A 15,866-nucleotide genomic window follows, 5' to 3' on the forward strand; every position below is an offset into this window, starting at 1 on the left:
CTGTTAAGTAACCACTGTTCTCTGTCTTTTCTCAGATCTCATGGATGGCTCCTTCTCATCCTCCCTGAATGAGTTTCTTCTGTGTCTCTATCTCACAATGTTTCAGCATCCCTGGCTCTGGTACCCTGCTCCCCAGCCTCCATTCAGTTCCTGGCAGAGCTCATGCAAGCCTATACCTTTGACTACAGATCTATGCAGAAGGCTTCCAAATGTACATTCTCAGCCCTGACCTTCTCCCACACTCAAAACGCATGGATACACAACTTCCTACTGTTTGTTCCCACTGGAGTATCAAATAGGCATCTGAAACACAAAACTGAACTTTCCATTTTGCTACTTCCCCAGATTCTCAAACTTGTTTCTGCTGTAGGGCCTTTGCACTGGTTTGGAATTCTATTTCTGCAGGTATCCACATGGGTTACTTTCTCTATTCCAGGTTTCTGAGAAAGTGTTATCTCAACTGAGAGGCTTTCCCTGACTGCCCTACCTAAAACGGCATCCATTGCTTTTTGCTGGGATACACCCCTTTCTTTTTTTTTACATAGCACTTAACTAGGCCTGGCATTAAATTATGTATGTGTTTCTTTACTTTCTGTCTCTCCTACTAGATGGTAAGTTCCAAAAGGGCAAGATTATTTTTCTGGTTAGTTCATGATTGCCTTTACAATGTCTGTGAATGACCAGACACAAGGTAGACACTCAATAGGTGAATACGTGAATTAATGAATTTTAGAAAAATCAGGTACTGTGACTGAAAACTTTTATCTCACTGACTGCAGTAATCCTAGACCTGGAAAATAGATAGATGATAGATAGATAGATGATAGATAGATAGATAAAGGAAGGAAGGAAGGTCAAAAAATAGAGTGATGGTTTGGAATGAGAATCATTGTTCATTGCCACAGCACTGGGAAAGTACATAGAGGTAGAGGGTATGGATCAGGTATGGGTTCTGCTATTTAATTATGGGATGCTAGGCAAGATGCTTTCTGATTCTTATCATTTCCTTGATAAAGTGGTTAGAAGAGGTACATGGGAGATTGTTGTGTTTTAAAATTCTATGAGATACGCACCTAATTTACGGTGACATTATATTTCTAAGCGAGGCAGTACTGCAACATCTGATGATGACAGGGATTGAATATGGGGAAGAGATCTTTGTTCAGACTATAAAAACAGAGACAGTCTCCAAGCGCTGATCATTTCCTCTGCGCTGCTATTGTCTGAAGGGCTTTTGCATGCAACTCGTCATTTACTTGTCACAACAACTTTATGAGGTAAGAACCTTTAGGCCTATTCCACAGATAAGGAAACTGAGTTGGAGGTGGAGTACTGTCTGCCCTCTGTATCCGGGGGTTCTGCATCTGGGGATTCAACCCATCCGCGGGGTATGTGTGGGGAGGTGGGACCCGCGGACACCGAGGGCCAACTGTACTCTGCTGTTTTATGTAAGGAACTTGAGCATCGGGGGATTTTGGTATCCGCAGGGGTCCTGGCGCCAGTCCCCCTCGGATGCCAAGGGATGACTATAGTTTGCCCACAGGCACACTGCTAGTAATCCACAGAGCTAGGGTTCAAATCTAGAGCCGTTCACCTCCTAGATTTTGGTCGAGGTTAATTTTGAGAGTGTGACAAAGAGAGACACAGAAAGACAGGGAGATAAGATATAGACAATGAGAATAGGAGAGATGGAGAAGTTCACAGATGTAGATGCGAAGAAACAGAGGCCAAGCGAGGGATGAAGAGACTTAAGGCCCATACGAGCATGGTTACGCATCTAGGAGAATTTATTACATTCTCTCATTCTCCACACACACACTATTTACAATGAGAGAATTGCTGGAACTTCTTTTTTTTTTTTCCTGATACTTTCATCCTTGATAAGAACTATACGCTTGATGAAACAAGCACTAATAATATAAAACAGTGGCCATTTCTGAATTGATTACAAAATATTAATATATTATTTAGTTGCCAGCAGACAGTGCTACGTGGGAAGGTGGCTAGTCCTCTTTTTTTCTGTTCCTCACATCTGGATGCTGACATACGTGGAGCTCAGAAAACAGAAAAATCCTTTAAGTGAATATCAAAACTCTTTGAAATGCATAAAAATTATAAGATGATAATATACCTATTTACAAAGCAAATCTTCACTCATATTATTAAAATTGTGTTTATTAAACTGCTTCTATGTATTCATTGACATGATTATCCTCATACAGTATATTGGTCATTGATCCCTAAATGCTGGCTGCTTTCTCATGCTATAATTAGATTGCTAAATTATTTGATTCTCAATGGAGATGATCCAGACTTCGATGCCTATATCTGTAGATCGAGAGTGGCAGTCTTAATGAACTCGAACTTCATCTTCTAAATGTATAATCCATGTCTACGTAGCAGAGGGAAAATCTGGTACATGGAATTCATCCTTAGACCATTGCCATTTGTCACTTTTAAGCATATGAGATTTTTGACTTGAATGGTGCCCATTATATTTTGTTTCTAGGCTTTATTGGCAACATGCTTCCCAAGTTATTTTTCCAAATATCATCCCCTAGAAGTAAGGACGGAAAATAAAAACTTAATGGATTTACTTCATGGAAAAAAACATGTGTTCTCTTGTGACCACAAGGTGGCACAATGGTGACCAAAAATACTCAACCTCCTAATAGAATTGCAATTACTGGAGGCTTTTACATAATTGCTGTTATTAATACTGCTGTTATTATTATCCTTATGATATTCCAAAAGACCAACACATCGCCCTAGCCTTTGGTGAAAAGAGAAAGTGTCTTCATTTATGTTTTTATCTTCTTCCTTCTGCCTGCAAAATCGTAAATATTTTGCTTTCTTCCAATCCCCAACCTCCAGAAGCCCCAACCTACACAAGTAGGTGTGCAGATCCTTTATTTATTATCCAAAGCTTTAAAATGACAGCTTAGATAATAGTAAGTTATTGTACATTTCTGGAAAAGGATAAACAAAACTTTATATTGTTTGATGAATCTGACGTTGCTCTCAAAGCTTTAGTCTTTCATGACTACTCTGATATTTACTTATAATGTAAGAATAAAAAAGCCATTTTGGAAACTTTGGTTCAGATTTGTTATTTGCAAATTGCTATTTCTCTCAGTTCTACACCAGATGTGATACTGGAAAGGAAACCCAGAATATTGCAATGTGCTCTCCGTTTATTTTATGATTGTTTGGCATTGAGATTAGACCATCTCTCCTCAGGGCTCAGGGAACTCAGAGGTCACTGGGGTCTGGGAATCCAGGTGCTGCGATCGTAGTCAGTTACATACTTATCGGGAGGATATAAAAGAGCAGCCACTTTTTCCCAAATGGAAATGAAACACAGGCTGGCCAGGTACAGTTGTCTAAGTCATTCACTGCACAAGTCACCAATCTGCAGATGCATCTATTAATAATAACACAAAGGGCTACTAGCATCCTTGGCTGAGCATTTCCCCCCAACTTCCATAGATTAAGCCTTCTGGCATTCCAACAGTTTAATTGCATATTTGATGCCCTTTGTTCATTGGTCGTAAATTCAGGTTGCCCTCATCAGAATCTTAGCGTTGTACTTCAGTGACTACGTTTTTTATGCCACTACTTGCTTCCGACCTTTGTAATTGCAAAAGCAATATTTCATTTTTTATGAAATCAGACTTATGTCATTATTAAATGCCTTAAATTTTGCCATTTAATGTCCAATTTTTTTAAGTACAGTAATATGAGATCTGAAAACTAAGTTCAACAGATATTATTATTGGAAATGAACTATTGATTTATTATCATGAGAAGTATTCAGTGTACATCACAGTTAGTTATACATTAAGGAAAGATTTGAAATGAAGCAGAAAATAACATGAAAGAGGAATTGTTCTGTTAAATTTAGATAGTCCAGTAATCATAAGAATAGGAAAGGTTGTAGTAAATTACATGTTAATGAAAAAAGCACACACAAAAAAACAAGAAACAAAAAAAAAGTCATGGGTAGAAGTAAAGTGAGGGGGAAGACATCACATTTTGTGGCTTCAAAGAATCACGAGGGGCTTCCCTGGTGGCGCAGTGGTTGAGAATCTGCCTGACAATGCAGGGGCCACGGGTCGAGCCCTGGTCTGGGAATATCCCACATGCCGCGGAGCAACTAGGCCCGTGAGCCACAACTACTGAGCCTGCACGTCTGGAGCCTGTGCTCCGCAACAAGAGAGGCCGTGACAGTGAGAGGCCCGCGCACTGCGATGAAGAGTGGCCCCCGCTCGCCGCAACTACAGAAAGCCCACGCACAGAAACGAAGACCCAACACAGCCAAAAAATAAGAAAAAAATTTTTAAAAATCACGAAAAAATATAAAGCAAACCAGGAGTGTTCAGAAACTGTGGACCAGAGAGGTTGAGTAACTTCCCCAAATCGCACAGCTCGTTAGTGGCTAGTGGCAGTGCTGGGACTAAAATCAATTACTCTTGGGAGCGGGAAGACAATACATTTAGAAAGTTGACCTCAGCCATCAACCTACACATCACAGTGAAAGCATGAATATTTAGGAAAAAATAATTTTGTGATCATTATTAAAGCATTCTAATGCTATAGCTAACAATGCTTTTGATTTCACATTCCTTTGAAACATGCTACTAGGACTGATAGATATAGAGGGAAACAGGAAATATTAGTTGATTGAGCAACTCCTAGGTGCCAGGGAGTTATGTGTATGTGTATATCTTCACACACACACACGTGCACACATATATATGGATTGTGAAGAGTATATCAGGATACGTGTGTGTGAGTATTATTATCTCCATTTATACTCAAGAAGGAACTGAGGCTCAGTGACAATTGGGAAATTGCCCAAGTTCACACAGCTGGCACAGGGCGCATCTGGAATCTGAGCCCACTTCCATCTGATTGAAAGTCCATGACCCTCCTACAACAGGATGTCACACATTAGAGAAAAAGACTTGCTCTTCCTCATCCCAAATGACTTCAACACCTCTTGTCTGGCACCCGAAGTAAGGCAGACAGTCTCCTGGGTGGTTCGCGTATCCCTGGGGCCACCAGCACATCATAGACCAAGTTTTTCCAAGTTCAATTTGCAGTAGCTTATTTGGGTTGTAATAGATCATTTTTGGATACTGAGATTGCTCCTCCCAGGACCCCTCTAATTTAGTGAAAAATATTGAGAAGTTTGAGTATAATGTATGGTATTGTGACATAAAAGTTAAACACTTTTTGAAACAGCTTGAAGTTAATACCCAGCAGGTGGTTTACATGGGATGGGGGGTACACTGTATGATATGCAGTCTGCTTTCCCTTGGTTTGGTGCTATTCACTGTCTTTGGTGTATCTGAGTAGAGTAGTATTTTTATTCTCAAAGCACCATTTTACTAAATCCTGATGCCTCACTTAATGGAGAAGAAGTTTGATTTACTTCATCCGAAGTGGTTTGGGTAAGATCGTATACAAATCATTTACATTTGGATGGAAATAATTTATACTCCTTCTACCAAATGATCGCTCCTTTTAATTTTTTTTCCTTTAGCAGTAAGTCCAGATTAAAAGTTAAGGAATGTATATTAATTGACAAAACACTAAAAGAACCTAAGAATTTGCTGCTGGCGATAATAATAATAGCTCACAATTATTAGCATTCATTCTGTGCCAGCTACTGTTCTAAGCACTTTACAAACATTACCTCGCTTAATCCTTACAGCAACTGTAAGGTGGGTACGATGATTCTCCTCTCCTCACAGCTGAGAAAACTGGGGCACAGAGAAGTTAAGAAAATTGCCCAAAGTCACGCGGGAAGAAAACAGCAGATAGAGGATCCAAACCTAGGCAGTCTGGTCCGTAAGCCTGCACTCAATCTCAGCTTAAATCAGCAAGAAAAACTATAGATAAGGAAAGTAGGAATCAGAAACTCCAGCTAAGTTGCTCCAGGTTGTACAACTACTAAAAAGAGCAAACGTTGTCGGCCCAGGTGTCTGGGCCTGTCTCAGGTTGGTTTCCTTTCCTTTTAGGGCCTGCCTCAAAAAATGGAGCACATCCATTCACTGGAAGAAAGCCCCACTGCTCACCGTGTGTCCTTATCCCCTAAGGCTGGCCCTGCAGGAAGACTAAGTGTTCCTGCTTCCAAGGTGACAGGCTTGGTGGCTGGTCCACGCTCGGGGCTGTGCCCCACTGTGCACTAGCATTGCCCTGCAAACAGGTGAGACTTTTAAAATTCAACCATTTTGTTTACATTCTAGAAAAGATTATCCTCATTCATCGTTGCTCTTACCAGCTGTTCCCCACACTTTCTTTCCCCCTTGCCCACATTCCAGCCTCTCTAAAAAAATCAATGGCCAATCAACAGTTCCGTTCAGAAGCAATTCTAGAAAATAACGGGCTTCTATTTAACAGAGGGTCTTCAAGGGGTCACTTTTCCCATGTAATGATTACAGAAGAAAACTTATCTCTGGCAGCATATCAGGACCAATTATCACCTCTGGGGATTCCAGAGAGCCCCGGTCATTGGTCGTAGTGATTACTTCCTCGGCTGCATCTCTGAGGCTTTGTCTCTTTGGGCAGATAATTTTTCCTCCTATGTAAAGTGGATTCTGACTAGATGCACTGATGACCCCCAATATCTTAAGAATCTTTGCATCTGGAAGTATCAGCGGCTGGCAGATGCTGCCTCTCCGCCCGAATCCGGCCCCGCGGGCAGCCCCCTTCCCCAGGCAAGCTGCTATCAGACAGAATCAACAGGCAGCACAAGGCACGATAAATAACTGATCTCCAACATGTGCTTCCAATTCAAATAAGGAGCCTTTAACCACAGTGTGCAGTGCACGTGACAGAAGTATTTTATGTGGAAATTTGAAGGTTTCTGATAACTTGCTGTAAAGAAGTTTTCACAGGGTCTAAACCTCTTGGGGCTTTTCTATCTCAAGTTCACGTTACTTAGATAGTGATTAAGAAGGTTTTATAAGCCCAGCGGTAAATGACAGAACAGAGAAAAAGCATTCTTTGGCTATGTAATTTAGCAAGACTTAGTATCTGTTTGGGTTTTCATCCACCGGGCCTGCTGAAAACTGAAAATGATTAACCTGTCTCTCTCGGCAGCCTGTGGAGTCTCCGCAGTTTTCATGGAGAACCTGACATCAGTGATGCCCCAGCTCAGGTTACCTTCATTATTTAGAAGACTGTCGATCTCAGCCCAGTAGCTTTTTCTTGGGATGACAGACAGACTCGAGATCCAGTAGTGTTTTACTTTGTAGTACTTACAAAATAGAATAAATCAATGAGACCAAACAGCGAAAGGCGAGTTTATTTTAAATGTTCCCTGCTAGGCGCTCAGCAGCTCAGAGTCTACTGAACTTTGAAACATTCAGCCATGTTGACCTAAGTCTCCAAACTCGGCACAAAAGATCCCAAACCACAGGCCTGGATATTTCCCGAGGAAAGGAGCACGGGGTGACCTGATGAAGCAAGAGGCTGCCTGCCCCTGGCCAAATCTCATGACCCAACCACACGGTCGTCAGAGGCTTGTGTGAAGTTGCTTTAGTAAACTAAGAGCCGTGAAAGAGGAACTTGGGAATTCACTTGGACGTAAGGTTTTTCTTACTGAAGAAAAGCTCCAAAGCAATGCGGAGGAATCACGGTGTCCAGGCAACACTAGGATTTTGCCTCTTCAGGAAAACGTCCCTGTAGGAGGCCTTGCTTGCTCTCTGCCCACAGATGGATCCAAACTGCGTCTCAGTTACTCGCTTTCATTTTTAAAGCCCTCCCACCCAAGACAGCCTTTGCAGAGAATTTGCCAAGTGCTCCCCTGCTGCTTTGTCTGTGTTATTCCTCCTTGCATTCTGTGTGTGGTGTCACAAGTTTTTTCTCCAGAGCACGGGTCATAGTGCTCTTTTAAAAGTGAAAGTTAGATAGTGAGAGATTGGCTGCAGCAAATTTAGAAGTGGGGCAGGGCTTTGTGATTTAGAGAGTGCCAAGGGTGTAAAGGATGTTTCTAGAAGTCCGAAGGCGAAGCTTACCTTAAAAAAAAAAAAAAAAACTCAGGGGCTTATGGTGCCTTACAGAATATTCAGAATGGAAGAATCAATGCTTATAATGGATGGAACTAATAGAATATTTTAAACTGAGTAGAATTAGTGCCCAATCATTGAAAGGAGAGTGGCCCACAGAATCTGCTTCACATATCCTGGCCAACTCAGACGGAATGAAGCACAAATATTTAAAGTCAGGGTCTGGGCTCCTTGGTATATTATATATTCAGAGTCCCCGTGGATGAATTCATGCAGTCTGATCTCGCTGGGGGTTCTTAAACACAGCCTCGGTAGAGTTCTGCTTTTCTGCCCAAGCTGTACAGTGCTTGCTGGCCTGAGTCTCCAGAGATTTCAGGTCACCAGCCCTAGTGAAAGTCCCATTAAAACACAGAATGTAATTCTGCAGGAGGGATGGAAGGAGACTGAGGGCAGCCCGACAGCAGGCCTGGCCCGTGATCTTATCAAGGTCACTCAGGCCTCACTGTCTCAGAGGGATTCCCAGGCCTAAAGTAATTCTTTTGTATTTGTTTTACAATCCTAATGGTATTTCCTCAACTCTCCCAGAAAATATGTGGTTTCCACAGAGACCCGCTCCGTGAAATGGCATCTACAAGTTCAGGATGGACATAACTTGTACATCCTTTTTTTCCTTCCCAGCCTTTGTTTCCTGGTTAATGCCCTCTAGATCTATGGCTCACTCTATCAGTTTGGAATCGTATTTATTGTCACCCCTGCAGAAGTCTGGAGATGTGCAATCTAGGCTTGCGTTCTTTCTTACTTGTCCAATTTCCCTTGTCAGGAGCATCCCTGATTCTCACTCTCAAGAGAAGGGCTGCAGAAGCGTTAGCCGCCAAGTTTGAGGCCCAGGTGAGGAGGAGGAAGAATGCATGACGCTAAGAGGGCCTTTGATAGCTAAGTCAGCCGCAGCCAAAGAGCCTTCTTAGAAGTCACATCCAGAGAGTTCTGCTGGCATCTCGTGGGCCAGAACTATGTCACAGAAGCATACCCTCCTCCCCACCCTCAGCTGCAAGAGAGACTAGGAAACACAGTTGGAATTTTTTTTTTTTTTTAACCTGGGCAATTTATTGTCCCAGTTGGGAATGTGTCATCAGGATAAAGTTAAGAATGAGATATTTGATGACGTGGAAATTAAAAATATCCACCCCTTTGTTCTCTGTGTGGGGATTAAGTGTATCTGCAAAGCACCTAAGGGTACTTGATGAGCTGGTGGTCCACGGAAATAGCGCTTCCTTCTCTCTTCCTGTGTTCCCTCCTCCCAGGCTATAAAACACAGTGGAGCAGTGCCTTGATGCCACGATTTATTTTCTAATTGGGTCTACTGAATAATGTCTTCTTTAGGGGGAGACGAATGCCAGGAGAAAAAATATTCTCATCATTGACAAAGCACTTCCAACTAGAAATGCTATTTTGCAGGGAGGTTTCTAGCAATGCTTACAGGAGCACTGAAGTGTTCATTTGAATAGAGCTGTTCTGCAAGCTGTTAGCAACGAATAAAAAATGGTTTCTAATTCTGCCCACATCCTAACTCTATGAAACAGCAATCTCAGTTTGGGTGCCCTGTCCCCCCGGCTGACCACATCCACAGAATTTCCACTAGCATAGGCACACAGTTTTTGCACAATTTTAAGATCTTTATTATTAAGTAATTCATTGGGGTGTCAAAGTGTGTTATCAATCTAAACAGAAAATGGGAGACAAATATTACATGGGGTTGCTGCTTGCACATTCTATTCTGGGTAAGAGAATTTGATGGAAGAGGCACGTAGCCCCACAGAGTGTATTTACTGGACATTGACACCTCTATCCTGATACTAACAGAGCAAGATGGTGAACAAGCAGAGTCCAGGAAGGAAAGTGAATGAAACTAGATGGGTGTGAAACATGCCAAAAAAGGGGTAAAGGGGCAAGTTTGTTTCTTGTAGTGTTGGCTGTTTTCTACTTGGTAGATTGTAATATTCTAATTTAGCTGAGTAATTGCTGCTCCAAAATCCAAATCTACAGGGCATGTGCAAGTTTAAAAACATGGGTTTTGCATTCCTGAAACAAGACTGGAAAAAAGAAATGCGTTATTTAGCACTCTGATGTTAAGTTTCAGGACAATTTTGCAACCTGTGTCCTGAACAGATCTCTTATCCATACAACAACAGGAATACAAGCTTTGCACTTGTATATCATAAAATAACTTTATTGCTCACAGGCAAAAATAAAGGCGGAGGAAAGGGAAAGAAGGAAAGCAGGGAGGGAAGAAGGAAAAAGGAGAAAAAAGAAGGAAAACAAAAGAAAAACTTCATATACCTCTACATTTTACTTCTATTGGAATCTTGGACTCTGCGATTCAGTAAAATTTACTTGTGTGCTTTAATTTAAATGGGGGGAGAGAGAGAGAGAGATTGAGAGAGAGAGAGAGAGAGAGAGAGATTTTCCAGAAAAAAGCAAAAACTATGTGTGTGTATATATATATTTAAATAAAATAAACACATGAAAACCTGTGGCATATACTTATTACCAGCTCAGCAAGAATGTAAAAAATAACACAGATAATTCAGAATATAGCTGGTAAGTCTTCAACTGATAAAGCTTAGAGTGAGTGACTCTTCACTCGCAAGTGATTGGATTTGTGTTTAACGTAATCATGATTAACATCTTTTAAGGTGGAAATACAGTATACACATTTATCTCCTGTCCTACAATTTAAGCAATCTAAAGCTGACCCACTTCATAATGTGCATTAAAATCACCTTAATTATATTCACAAAATCCTGCATTTAAATGATTGTTCCACGTTCAATGGAAGCGGTTCTTAAAATTCACAATTCAAGTGATTTGTGTTTTCTAAAGTGACCAAGACAGGAAACATACATAATTGCTTCTAGGCACAAATAAATACTTTTCCCCTCACAGACTCCCCACCTCCTAACCCCACCGCAACTGCCAAAAAATAAAATAAAATAAATAAATCACGGTTCCATCCCTTGTGTAGCCAGAGCTCCAGTCTTCCAGGACCCAGGAACACGTTTTCTCTCAAAGAGTCTGAGGCTGTTTATGGCTCTCCATTCCCTCACCCCATCTCTAGGGTCCTGACCCTTCTTCTTGTCCTCCAAGAAGGTGTGGGGAGGTAGACATAAGCAGTCCCCTTGTCACACACCTTACAAAGCTCCTGTTTGCCTTATTTCTGCCCCTCCACACAGAGCCATTTGTTGGAGTCAAACAGAGCATTTAAGAGAGAAATACCTCTCTGAGTAATATCACCAACTTTTCTTCTGCCTCACGGATGAGAGGAAAAGTAGCTTCTAGCACTGCTTGATCATTACCTGGCAAGTGGCAGGGGATTCACTGTCAAACTGGTGGCATTGTTACTTCCTACGGCCACTGCCTCTGCCAGCTGATACCGAGACACTCTGCGGGGTGAACACAGGGACTGATTTCACAGTTAAACAGCCCAACATTACAATCTACCGAACGCATTCCTTGCGCATCTTGATTATACTATATAATGTCTTTATAGGTAACTCATTTTACTACCAATTTGGATCCATTTAAAAATTTTATTATTCATGCTATTTTCCTTTCTACTTTCTATTATCCCAGTGTCCTACCTTTGTTCCCCATTATTGAATATTATACCTCCAACTGACAATACAAGTATACGGAATAACAAAAGGAGATGAAATTTAAATTAATCAAGTAGGCTTCTTACTAGCATCCCTAACACAAAATTTGCTAGCCAAAAAAAAAGTTAAACAGTTGGATACGATGTAATGTTTAGGTATCTTTTATCAAGCTTAACCTGCTCTATTTATCTTCCTTCACCATCAAAGACAGCTATCGCCTTCTTTAAAAGCTCTGTCTATAACTACTGGCCTTAAGGCGATTGGCTAGGGGGTAAAAACGACTGACTGGGAGCCCTCGTACTTAGAACTCAGGACTACATCTGGGATTCTACAGAGATTCTATTTAAAGTCAGGAGAGCTTTCTGATAAGGTGCTTCCTTACACTCATCCGTGGTAGAGGTGGTGGTCTCCTCTGGGTTTTCACAGCTGCTGACAATGGCAACGGCGCTAAATGACCTTCTTCTGACCTTGGTGTCTGATGCGCTGGGTCCTTGGGCTGGCGGGCCTTTTCCCATGTTGTGGATCTGCTGGTCTTTCCAGTCCAGTTGCTTGGCGCTGCAAAAGGGAGCATAGACTTCCACGCTTCCCTCGAACTGTAAGCAGTTCACTTTGTAATACTTTCTCTTCACTTCCAAGACATCATTAAACCTATGGCCCCAGAGAATTTCTCGGGGAACGTAGGAACTCCTGGATTGGTGAGAAGTCCCAGTAGAGTCACCAGTATAGATAAATGTCACCAAAATCTCGAAGTTATCTTTGGCCACGGCTTTTCGGTCAAGGGCATACAGAGGGCTCTCATGGTCAATTTCATGAACGATCGTTACTGGTGTGACAAGGATGATCTGGTCATTGACTAACTTTAGGTCCTTAAATGCCATCGTCATCCGCCCGTCGCTGTCTTCTGTGTAGCGGAGCAGCTGGGCCCTGACCGTGCCTTCTACCACGTGGTTGGGGCGGAATTCACCAATGCGCCACATGAGGCAAAGCTTCCTGTCTCTCATGCCGATGAGGGCAAAGTAGCTGAACCGAATGGTCTGGGCTCTCTTCCTGGCGGTTGCCATTTTGGCCAAGGCAGCCCCAATGATGAAGGTATTTATAATGCAGCTTAAGATGGACTGAAGGATCACGGTGAGCACGGCCGCAGAACATTCCTCGGTGACACAGCGGTAACCATAACCGATGGTGGTTTGGGTCTCCAGGGAGAATAAAAACGCCCCCGTGAAGGAATGGACGTTGTCCACACAAGGCGTGATGTCAGGATCATTCAACAGATCTCCGTGATGAAAGGCTATCAGCCAAAAGATAGAGCCAAATATCAACCAGGAGAGAATGTAAGATAAAGAGAAGATCACAAACATATGGCGCCACTTGGTGTCTACGAGGGTGGTGAAGATGTCCACCACGTAGCTGCCCCATTCTCCAAAAATGTGCTTGAAGTACACGTTACAGCTGCCGTCTTTATGGAGGAGACGTCTCCTTGCTCTTCGCTTCTCGGCTAGAACGTGCTCCTGGGGGTAGCCTGGGTATTTGGGGTCCACGTTCACGATCGGGTAGCTGCTGCCGTAATAGCTCATGCTTTCTAATGCCCTTTGGGCATCCGGGTGACTTCTGGGGCGGCAACTGTTCTAGGGGTGCTGCTATTTGTGAGTTTTCACTTCAAACCTGAAAAACAGAAAATCCGACACACTTGCTTTTAATTTCCATCTTTGGAGCAATGTGCCCCATTTGAAGCAATGTGATGCCATCTGAAACAGCTAAGACTTGATTTGCACGAAAGAGGCATTAAGTATTGATTACTCAGTTTAGAATTCAAGTCAGTCATTACAGGAACAAAATATGCAATTAGAGAAAATAACATTTTTATACATGCATAAGGCTTCAGTAAACACTATGATTATCCCAAATGAGTCCTCACTACCTCTTCTGACCCGACATTAAAAAAAAAAAAAAAAATTGTCTTCATTTTGTAGACTCTTCTGGCCTGAGGGCATTTAGAAAACAAAGTAATCTGTAATGCAAAAAGGCAAAATAGAACTCAGGTATTTGTCTAGCCGTCTTAGAGGTTTTCTGTTTAAGTCAGATGGTTTTCCTTAGAAAAAGGAGGCAATTAAGGGTTTCTACGTTCCTGTTACAATGTAACTTACATACAGGTTGTATCATAGATGGTCCCTTGCCTTCTGCACCTGTAGCCTCCTCTCTCTTCCACGGAGATTTTTCTTCCCTGTGTACTTTTCAGGACAGAACAGAACTGACAGGGATGCTATTTCAGATTCAACTCCTTTACCCTAGCTCCACCTTCGGTCTTGAGAGGAAAAAAAAATCTTTCTTAACCCCAGAGGAGTTAAAACCACTCCCAGGTAAGCTTTCAATAAAGTATAAAATTGCTTCTGCCTTTGTTTCAAAACATCCATCCTTTTTTCTTTTTCTTTCTTTCTTTTTTTCTTTTTCTTTTTTTTTTTTTTTTTGACACTGGAAGCTTTTCTCTTTCCCTCTGAAAAGAAGCCGAAAATTTGCCAAGGTTGCTAATCTTGTTTTCCTCTTAAAGGGAGAATGCTGCAATTGGACTCTTCTCACCAGCTCTTCACTGTATTCCTGACGGTTTCACAGCTATGACTGGGCAAAATCATTTTCCTCCCTCCAAATCCATTCAGTCTTTAAAAGATCAAGTTATATTGATACATACTGTTATTATTGCTTTTAGCATCCTTGATACAGGCCAATAGTTTTCCAGCTCAAATCTGAAAGTAAGTTTTAAACATTCAATATTAAATGGTCCTTAGTTACTTTTCTGCCAAAAAAAGGTGTCACTGGGGCCCAATGTTAAGAGTTTAGTAATTACTAGAATATGTTTTCCACATCGTCTACCTGTGCCAGGTGCGGGAGGGGCGTGGAAGGTGGGGGGGAGGCTCTGGATTAGAGGACCCTGCCACTGGGCAGCACAGAACATTCCGTGGGCGTAAATACTGTTCCGGACATGAAGACGCCCCTTGAAACCAACCAAGGCAATTAATCACCAAGTACTTATCCAGTGCCTTCTCTGCTAGGAAAAGGGAGGAATGAGTTAACTTCCCTCCAGTCAACAGGAATCATTTTTCTGCTTCTCCAGGGATTGGGCCCTCTTTACACTAAACACTTTGTTTGGTGAACCACAGTGAGGATGGACACTGGCTACAGCCAAAATGTCCTGGAAGGCGTGTCCGTGTTTCTCCCTGTCTGTCCGCCCGCCCTGGCCACTTCACCCAGCCGTCCCCCAGATCGGCTTTGAAGAGCTACAGCCTCTCTTTGGTCAACACTTCAGCTGTGTTTCGGGGAGACAATTGTATACTTTCAGGATGGCACCCAAGGCTGACAAGATGCTTATTGGTAGGTTGAAGGTAAAATACTCCCACAGATTTTGCCCAGAATATATGTGATTCTTTGTAGGTTCCTGTCTGATTTGCCATTGAAGGACACTTTACAAACAAAAAGCTATTCAAGGTCGTCAGTTTCCACTCCCTCTCACATGATCATTCGAGGCATGAGAACGGGACAGTTATAATCAAAGGCCCACATGATTGCAAATTAAGAAGGAGATTTGGAGGTAGGGTTATTTTCCTGGTAAAGGCTTCCTTCTAACCCAGTTCCTTAAAGGGAACTGCATGCATCGTGGGAGTCTGAGAATGAGAAAGCACCGTTCGTAAATCAAGAGCTACTGTGTGAATCTGCTCTTTCTTGCTAACAAAAGAAGAAAGAAAGGTTTAGATTTGCAATGGCATTTGGTAGGCATCCCTGTGAATTCCAGTAGTGCCAACAACTGTTATAAACAAGCCATTTTTAATATACCTTCAACAGTATGCTAATTGGTGAATGAAGTTTCACTTAATGCAAGCTACAAGTGAGCATGCAGAAAAATTATTTCTGTAATGTAACAATTTCAGGGATCCAAGTTAACAGCTGTGAGAATTCTACCCCCAACCCATAACATCCCCTGCAGTGGATTATTATCACGATCATTCATTTCAACTTATCCAGAGAAAAGCTTTCAGATTCTGTTTAAATGCATACATTTTATTCATCTATCCTTTGATTCTCCCACCACCTAAGTGATGCATTTCCAAAAAGACAATTGTTTTCAAGCTAAATGATAGATCATAACCAAACTAATTTATTTAATATTAACCATTTCTCAGCCTACACCATGAGCTAAGGAATTTAC

At 41.9% G+C, this 15,866-nt stretch overlaps 1 protein-coding gene across 1 annotated transcript; it reads right to left on the reverse strand.

Moving 5' to 3' along the window:
* Positions 1–11,985: 11,985 nt before the first annotated feature.
* KCNJ16 (potassium inwardly rectifying channel subfamily J member 16) lies at positions 11,986–13,245 on the reverse strand. Its single transcript, XM_060082249.1, has one exon. The coding sequence runs from the start codon at positions 13,243–13,245 to the stop codon at positions 11,986–11,988; it is 1,260 nt and encodes a 419-aa protein (XP_059938232.1).
* Between the last annotated feature and the right edge of the window lie 2,621 nt (positions 13,246–15,866).

Source organism: Mesoplodon densirostris, chromosome 18 (assembly GCF_025265405.1).
Source record: "Mesoplodon densirostris isolate mMesDen1 chromosome 18, mMesDen1 primary haplotype, whole genome shotgun sequence".
Lineage (NCBI taxonomy): Eukaryota > Metazoa > Chordata > Mammalia > Artiodactyla > Ziphiidae > Mesoplodon > Mesoplodon densirostris.